The sequence below is a fragment of the Nicotiana tabacum genome, chromosome 16 (assembly GCF_000715075.1).
Source record: "Nicotiana tabacum cultivar K326 chromosome 16, ASM71507v2, whole genome shotgun sequence".
In the NCBI taxonomy this organism is placed as follows: domain Eukaryota; kingdom Viridiplantae; phylum Streptophyta; class Magnoliopsida; order Solanales; family Solanaceae; genus Nicotiana; species Nicotiana tabacum.
In genome coordinates this window covers 67,221,280-67,230,055 of record NC_134095.1, presented here as the reverse complement: position 1 = coordinate 67,230,055, position 8,776 = coordinate 67,221,280, and the positions used below count along the sequence as shown (strand labels likewise).

Sequence of the window (8,776 nt, the reverse complement as noted above, 5' to 3'; positions counted from 1 at the left end):
CCAACCAATTTGATTGGTAGTTATTTTTTTATATATTTATATTTTCGTTTTTTATTATAATTAATTATAAATATATATATAGATGGTATTTTTTTATTTTTTATTTTTTTGTTTTTTATAGATATTTAAATTTAAAAATAATAATCAATAACTAATTATGTCATGTGGCTTTTTTTTAGGCTGCCACTTGACTTAAGGAGATGACTTTGTCCTCTCCTTTTAATAATATAAAAAATAAAAAATATAGATAGATGTTAAACTCTACTATATTATTTAATCATTACTAAGTAATAAAAGATTTTATGTTTCTTTTTTCGTGTAAAACTCTAGTTGCGACTAAATTTTTAACAGAAGTGAAGTCAGATAGTCTGGGAGAGCAGTGGGTCCCATCAGTAGGCCTTAGACTCTGTTTGGGTAGCAATCGGTAGGAGGAATCAAATACGCTTGCTTACTCCTATTATTATATATATGAACTGGGGTTCAACAACTTTTCTCTTTCGCTTTCCTACATCTCTGAACAAAAAGATTAAGCATTGGCTGACCTTCAATCTGGTGAGTTTTCATGATTTCTATGGGGTTTTAATTCACTTTTTCTATGATCCTATAATTATTTCTTGCTGAAAAGTCTAGTCTTTGATGAGTTGACCGTGTGATTTCCTGTGGACATAAATACAAAAAAGAAGAAGATCAAATTTGATGTGTACGTGAATATGCTGTAATAGGTTTTTCTCAGATAAGGAAGCGAGAAGGACTTTTGTCAATTGAGGAGAAGAATTTCATATTAGACTTTTTTCTTTTTCTTTTTTTTTTTTTTTTGGGGGGGGGGGGGGGGGTTGAAGGGTTTGGATAGTTAAATATGGGTAGAGTGAGGAGTTCCGGTCCGTTGGATGAAAAGAGATCAACGGTTCAGATCTGTCAACCCCAAACGGCGTCGTTTGGTTTTTAAAGGGGTGGACTGGACCATTAGACTTGAAAATTACTGGAATTTTTTTTTTGGTTTTTATTGTTTTTGTGGAAGTTTACTGTGGGATATTCACTTTTAAAAAGAAAAAAAGAAAGAAGAATTTTTTTTAGTAGCTGGATACATGACAATTGAATTAGAAGTCAAGATGATAAAGAACATACTATGAGTAGATATATGTAAATTGAAACACCAGATTTATGGTTTGAACTTTATTAGAAAGAATGAATTTGGTCGCAGTTGTACCATCCGTACTATTGGTTAGACTGTTTGTTTGCCTTGATGTAACTGTGTCGAATAGGGATGGCGCGGTATAATTAACTTTTAACGTTAGCTTGTCTTTTGTCTTTTTGTTTTCTTGAGCCGAGGATCTTTTCGGAAACAGTCTCTTTACTCCTTCGGGGTAGAGGTAAGGTCTGCGTACACACTACCCTCCCCAGACCCCACTAATGGGATTTTACTAGGTGGTTGTTGTTGTTGTTGTTAGCTTGTTAGAAGTTAATGTTACCTACCTGTACCTGGTACTATGCTACTCACGTATGATCATTCTCGGCGTATCATATCATAAACACCGTGTCTTTGATGTTCTTTTCTTTGTTTTTTTTATGCTTTTGAAGTTGCGGTCTTGAGTACTCTCCTGATGATTTTAATGTAAAGTATATTCAATTAATTCATATGTTACTGAATAATACTATTTTCATGGTTGTGTCATATGGATTTGATTGATTGATAAAGTGCTCTTAATTTTCTTTGCTTTCCAACTTTTCTTTGTGCAGTCTTTTTTTTACTTTAGGAAGCAGATTAAGATATGGATCCTGATGACAGTCTTAGTGAAGATCCTTGGACAAAGCCGTCTTCATCTGGCAATGAATTACTGAAAATTGTGCCCTCAGATAACCATTCATTTACCAATTTCAATCTGCATGCGCAGAAGTGGGAAGGTTCCTCTTATTTGGATCAACAGACCAGGATTGAGCAACAGTTTTCTGGATTTACTCAACCAAAACACACATATCAGATGGATCAACATGGGAATCAGATGAATGAAAATCATGACTCGACCAGCACAAAGGACTGGGATCCAAGTAATTTGCTAAACAACCTTTCGTTTCTCGAGCAAAAGATTCATCAGCTCCAGGAACTAGTGCATTTGATTGTTGGGCGGAGAGGTCAGACTGGGCTTCAGGGAAATGACCTTATAGTTCAGCAGCAACAGTTAATCACAGCGGACCTTACTTCTATTATAGTCCAATTGGTTTCAACTGCAGGAAGTCTTCTTCCAACTATGAAGCACTCACTTTCCTCCGTGAGCCATGCTGCTAGCCAACTTGTGCAGTTTGGTGGCGTCACAGTTCCTTCTGCAACATGTACTAATGGCGGGGGACTGCCATGTAATGATGGTGGTGTTACTAAAGTGGAAGATCAGTCCAACCACGTTGACCAGTTGAGAGATTGTGGAATTGAACAAAGCCATGCTGTTGATGGACATGAATCAAAAGATGAAGATGAAGCTGAGGAAGAAGAGAACCTTCCTCCCGGTTCCTATGAGATTCTGCAGTTGGAGAAGGAGGAAATCCTTGCACCACACACTCACTTTTGCACAATTTGTGGCAAGGGATTTAAGAGGGATGCCAATTTGCGGATGCACATGAGAGGTCATGGTGATGAGTACAAGACTCCAGCAGCTCTTGCAAAGCCTCATAAAGAACCAAGCTCCGAGCCAACACTCATCAAAAGGTATTCCTGTCCTAATGTTGGATGCAAGCGCAATAAGGAGCATAAGAAGTTTCAGCCTTTGAAGACCATCTTATGTGTGAAAAACCATTACAAGAGAACCCACTGTGAGAAAGCTTATACTTGCAGTAGATGTAATATAAAGAAATTTTCGGTTATTGCTGATCTTAAAACACATGAAAAGCATTGTGGTAAGGATAAATGGCTTTGTTCCTGCGGAACAACATTTTCTAGGAAAGATAAGCTTTTCGGACACATTGCACTTTTTCAAGGTCATACTCCTGCAGTTCCGCTGGATGAAACTAAAGGATCTGCTGGGACATCTGACCGAGGCCAAACAAGTGAAGTCACCATGAAAGCGCGGCAAGAAGATTTTAAGGTAAATGCTTCACATGGCAATGAGTTTCAAGATCCTAGGGATATAAAAAGCGCTGCAGATGATCCAGGCAGTTATTTCTCGCCTTTGAACTTTGATACTAGCAATCTTAATGGATTTCAAGAGTTCCCTCGACCACCATTTGATGAGTCAGATAGCTCATTTTCGTTTCTGCTATCTGGATCATGTGAATACCCTCCTCACAAGGCTGCAAAATATATGAGTTCTACTGAACTGGAATAACATCATGTCAAGTTGTATTTGATTCAGTGTAGCTCTATTCTATCATCATCATGTCATTGTTTTCTCAGAATAACTAAAATTGTTTTTCTTAAAATTTTTAGTGTCATTGTTGCTATGAGTTTGTTCAGTTGCAGCAAGTAAAAAAGGATTACTCGTTAACTGGTTAAAGTAATTTTACCGAAGGTTAAGCTCATACAGCCTTTACAAGAATCTTGATTGATATCAGAACCGTCCCTAATTACTTAGCCAAGGGAATTGCGTTCCTTTTAGCAGCAAATCAGATGTTAATAATTTACCACCAAACTGTGTAATATAATTTATCACTTCTTCCTTTTTCTGTTTTTTCAAATTTTTTTTGGGGTGGGGGTTAATAAAACAAAGAAAAAAAACGTGGACCGAAGATTTATGAATTACACAGATTTGCACAAAAAAAAAAAAAAAAAAAAAGGAAGAAGAACCAAACAACCAAAAAAGAATGAACTAAAAATTTATGAATTACCCAGATTTTCAAAAAAAAAAGAAGCAAACAACCATTTTATTGCAATAATAAAAGGTTCCAAAAATAGTGAAACATTGGCACTTGAGAGCATAGCATGAAAGATTCAATGGGCTGTACAACAGCAAACAGCTAACTAATTGGCTGAACATATGTGCCTATAATGAGAATTATGGAGCAATATGAGCTTCAACCCTTTTGCAGCTTCTCCTGTCTTTTTTGGAGGGCCACGGTAGTATGTTTCCCTAAGAACAAAGTCATCCTCGCATGACCAAGTCCTTCCCCTAGGAGAACTGTCCTTCCAAAGAAACCGCTCAGAGAATGGGTTCACTAAGCTCTCGCGAAACTCTTCTGCTGTCTCACAGTTTAAACCCTGCACGTCAATTAACATTAGGTAAAAGAATTCATCACGTACAGCTTTTTGTTTTGGAAAATGGAATATTGAAAAGGTAGATGGGTGGTTATGGTCTTACTTCTGCCATGGCCTTGATTTTCATGGTAAGATCATTGCTAAGGAGGACGAGTTGTCCGTTCTTGTTGGTTCTTTTGAAGAAGAGGGCATATTCAAGGATATGATCTTCTGCTGTGGGTGAGGCAGATTCCATTAGACCACCATGTGGAGAAAATGGAAGAGAGCCACCAATAGGGAACATGCCATTCTCCTCACTGAACAAAGACAATGGAGCAGTAGCAGGAGGAGTTGGTGCCACTGATCTTGTTTCTTCCGCGCAACTCTGTACGTGAATCCATGACTTTGCATTTATCATGCAGTCTTCTATCCATTCTAATGCTGCAGATACCTCTGTTGTCTTTCTAAACAGACTAGCACGCCTCTTCATGCAATCCAATTCTCTTACAACTGTTGACAAGGAGCAGGTAATGATCAGCCAAAGCAGGCAGTCTAGACCAATATGATGGACATATTTGAAAATGATGAAACTTTCAGGGGTAATTCATTACCGGTTCTTGGTATTATCAGGTATGTCCCCTTGAGACCTTGCAGCAGCTGCAAACTTTTCCTTGATTCTTTATGCAGCAAAGAACCAGTGTCTACTACCATGGTCCACGTCCTATTCTGTTCCACGACACTGTTATTCTGCAGATAAATTTTAGGACACAAATTAGAGATCTTCAAGTTTCTACATTTACACCAGAGAGTCAAACTAACTGTTAACTTGTAAGGTTTGAACAAAGAAGAACGCTTGAATAACATTATTAGCTAATCCTTTGAACCAACAAATTTGCTGTGTGACTCAACTTGTCTCAAAGAATATAGTGGACAAGAAACTAAAACAAATCCAACCAGAAGAAATGCATCCTAGCCAAAACTCATTTCAAAAAGACTCCTCCAAATCTACGATCTCTCAGAAGCTAATGACAAGTACTGCATCCTAGCCAAAACTCATTTCAAAAAGACTCCTCCAAACCAACAAATTTGCTGTGTGACTCAACTTGTCTCAAAGAATATAGTGGATGCATCTCTCAGAAGCTAATGACAAGTACTGCAGCTTGGAAACATGCCTCTGTCTATGCTAATCTTAGAAGAAAAAAACGTTTTCAGCATAAAAAGTTTGATATTGAACTTACAGAGAAGGGGCATGCCTCCTTAGTCTCTCGATACTTGATAGGACTGTCACTCAACTTAAGGTCCTCATGTGGAGATATTGAGCTGGTCTTTGCGGGGCTGTTCACAAGAAGGGATTGAAAAGGCACCCTATCCATTCTGTTCTTCACTGTGTTTACCTCTGATCTCTCTAGATTTCTGGAAGCAAGGTTTGGAGTTCCATTTTGATGGAATATGGAATCAACTACACTGTTCAGAGGAAATTTAAACGCTTCTAGATGCTGAACATCTTCCAACATTGCTATTTTCTTCATTGCTCTCATAAAATGAGTACCAGGTGTCATATTTTCTTTATCTGGAGTGAACATTTCTTCATCATTGTCATCCATATCAGACCATGTTGATTTAGTAGTTGATCCTAGCTTCTCTTTTTTGTGGGATACAAGACCTTCAGCTCGATTGGCCATTGGCTCAACCACATTTTTCAGAGATGAAGATTTAAAGGGTTTTGGATGCTTAACTTGATGCTGGCTTCCCATCTTCTTCATCGACCTCAGCAAACGCGTGTTTGGTGTCCTATTCTCCTTGTCCGGAGTGAAATTCTCTTCATTCTCATCCATATTAGAAAGCACAGACTTACTATCTGATACATTTGTCATCTCAGAAAGACACAATTTCTTCACGGATCCAAGGAAGAGAGAACTAGGAGTACTGTTCTCTTTGTCAGGAGTAAAGACCTCTTCCTCTTTATCCTTGTTTCCACTAGCAAAAAGATCTTTAGAAACTGAATTAATTCCTGCTCTTTCACGATTAAGCGATTCGACTTCAGTTTCCATGTCAACTTTTTCATTCATTGCCCTATCTCTCCCAGTTTGAATCTGAACACTGAAAAGTTTTCCCCTTCTAGACCAAATGCTTGAACATCTTTGCGGTGATCTTTCCGGTGTACCATCTATTACATTTTCTGTTTTGGACTGTTCTGAGACAAGAAGCGCTTCTGGTGCACTATTTTCCTTGTCAGGTTGATAAGAAGCAGGCTGCAGCAAACTGATTTCACCTTCTTCATGGATATTCCCAGGTAGATTACTTCTGTTTGCTGCCTCGTACTTATCAGGAAAGGGAGAACTCATTTGCTCAAGCAGTGGAGGAGCTGGGGGAGTCAAACTTCTCACACGCGGTAACGAACTCACACCAGAAAATGACGAGTCTAGACCCTGCACCATATCATCATCCTCTTTCTGGATTTGGTCATTCTGGGAAGAAAAGCCACTCTCATCCTAGAGCATCAATAAATGCACATTGCACAACAAGGCAAAGAATAAGAAAATGGAGTTACTGAACCATAATTCTGAACCTATATATTTTGAAGATATTACCACTGCTTCAGCTCACCTGATGTTGTTCCTCCTCTTTGTTTTCTGGTACAAATGGATTCTCCGTATCATATGCGCGGCTGATTGGGACCCAGTGAAGCCTGTAAACCCTGCTTGAACCTCCAAGCTGCATCCTATCACCTTCTTTCAACTCCACTTGAGCTCCTGATTCGATTTTCTTACCAGAAATCCATGTCCCATGAACTACAGAGGACAAGATGAAATGACCTTACTGATTAACGAAAGAAGCAAGATGAAATGGTCTAAACAAGACTGCAATTGGCGAGAGATAAAACCGTCACACAAAAATAGGCTTTGACATCAGTAGTTATGTCTTAAATCTTAATCAATTGGGAAAAATGGTTGAAGCTTGAAAGACAACACATTGTATCATTGATAATAGCCAACAAGATTTCAAGAGTTTAAAGTTCACATGCTATTACAGAACTCCAAAGACATGCACTAGCTCGAAGACGCTGAATTTTAACAACTTTAACAACCATAAAATGAACATTATAGAGTATCTACAGGAAACAAAAACAGATATATCGTACGCGGCATCATTTAACCTCCTCAATAAACTGTACAAAGAGTCTGTAATACTACAGACTCATAAAACCCCATTCAACAACTAAAATCTGTAACAATCAAGATATGGGTAGAGATTTCAAAAAATCTTCACATAATTCACAAATTTTGTGATCATCAAGAAAAATGCAACAGTAACAAAATTATTGAAAGATGACACATTGATAAAGCCAAAATTGCACCATCAAATGCAAAAAGAAGAAATTATAGAAACCCTCAAGATATCAAGAATTTAGACCTTCTTCAAGAGCCATATATGAAGATTAGAATGAATCTACTGCAAACAAGAGTAGGATAAAATTCAAGAAAATAACTCAAAATTACCATCACAAATCAAGAGGATTACTGCAAACTATAAAATGATGTTTCAAGAACCATATATGATGATTGAATACAGACATTCTCCAAAAGATGAAAGCAAACACAAATACCCAATTTAAGATAGCGATAGAAAACTGGAAAAACCCATAAATAATTTATAAAAAAAAAGGCAAACTTTAGAGAAGAAGTTTAAAGGCAGAATACCTGAAGAGAGATCAGTAACAGAGAGGGAGAGAGAGGAGGGTTTAGAGTGAATACGGAGGTGAAATCTGCTGATGCTTGGATGTTCCAACGTAATGTTACAATCAGGATGTCTACCAACCACCAAAATCTCTTCAAATTCTGCTGTTTCTTGATTTGAAGAAGAAGAAGACGATGAAGGGGGGTTGTCAAGGAGGAAAATGTTCTTGAGAATTGCACCATTCTTTAGCACTGTAAACACTGGGATTTTCTTCTCTTCTTTACTCTCTAAAATGGGTTGAGCTTCCTGCTTGTCTTCCATGAGGATCAAGAATGAAGAAAATGAGAGAGACAGAGCAAAATCTGTGTGTGTATTGTGTTTTGGGTGGAAATGAGAAGAGTGTTTTGAATATAATCTTGAAAAAGGTGACCGTTAGAGAGGGAAGGGAGGGAGGTAATACAATTTGTGTGAAAGAAACGGCTAATTTTCCCATTTAATAGCGCTATTATTACAATACAATGCTTTTTGTAATTTGTTTGGCTCTAATCCTCTCCAATTCCGTTTCTTTTGAGATAAATTACCCCTTTGGTAAACCAGATAGGAGTAACTTATTGAGATTCACCTTTCTTAAAATTTCTAAATGATGTTAAGGAAGCTGAAATTCATGCTTCTATTGATCGGAGTTGTAATGTCCTATTTTAATTTGAAAAGGTAAATTATACTTGACCAATTTTAACAATCTACGAATATGTTAAATTTATAATACCATAATAGGATATTGTCAAATTAGGATAAAACTATCAGCGTATGAATTTAGTTTTAAATACCTAAACAGTAAAAAAAATTAATAGTAAAACTTGTAAATTTTGATTCCCAAATTAACTTAGAAAAATTAATGTGGGATAGAAGGAGTTGATTTAGAAATGCCTTCGGGAATAT

General features: G+C 37.2%; 2 protein-coding genes across 2 annotated transcripts; one reads left to right on the top strand and one right to left on the bottom strand.

Moving 5' to 3' along the window:
• Nucleotides 1-493: 493 nt before the first annotated feature.
• LOC107781012 (protein SENSITIVE TO PROTON RHIZOTOXICITY 1-like) lies at nucleotides 494-3,435 on the top strand. Its single transcript, NM_001325306.1, is given in 2 exon segments — nucleotides 494-552; nucleotides 1,738-3,435. A coding segment is annotated over 1 exon segment (1,545 nt). The 5' UTR covers nucleotides 494-552; nucleotides 1,738-1,769; the 3' UTR covers nucleotides 3,315-3,435.
• A 388-nt stretch (nucleotides 3,436-3,823) lies between these two features.
• Nucleotides 3,824-8,334, bottom strand: LOC107781011 (FHA domain-containing protein PS1-like). Its single transcript, XM_016601635.2, has 6 exons — nucleotides 7,861-8,334; nucleotides 6,767-6,951; nucleotides 5,398-6,651; nucleotides 4,771-4,906; nucleotides 4,284-4,669; nucleotides 3,824-4,183 (listed from the first exon to the last, which is right to left on the bottom strand). Exons 1-6 carry the CDS (start codon nucleotides 8,156-8,158, stop codon nucleotides 3,947-3,949), a joined length of 2,496 nt encoding a protein of 831 aa, XP_016457121.2. The 5' UTR covers nucleotides 8,159-8,334; the 3' UTR covers nucleotides 3,824-3,946.
• Between the last annotated feature and the right edge of the window lie 442 nt (nucleotides 8,335-8,776).

What these genes read in the sequence shown, in the direction of transcription:
- LOC107781011 (XM_016601635.2), bottom strand. Translation starts at nt 8,158, where the DNA reads ATGGAAGACAAGCAGGAAGCTCAACCCATTTTAGAGAGTAAAGAAGAG. An exon ending in AGGAGGCATGCCCCTTCTCT is followed by an intron (nt 4,907 to 5,397) that starts GTAAGTTCAATA and finishes ATTTATCTGCAG; the next exon opens with AATAACAGTGTCGTGGAACA. An exon ending in AAATCAAGGCCATGGCAGAA is followed by an intron (nt 4,184 to 4,283) that starts GTAAGACCATAA and finishes ATTGACGTGCAG; the next exon opens with GGTTTAAACTGTGAGACAGC.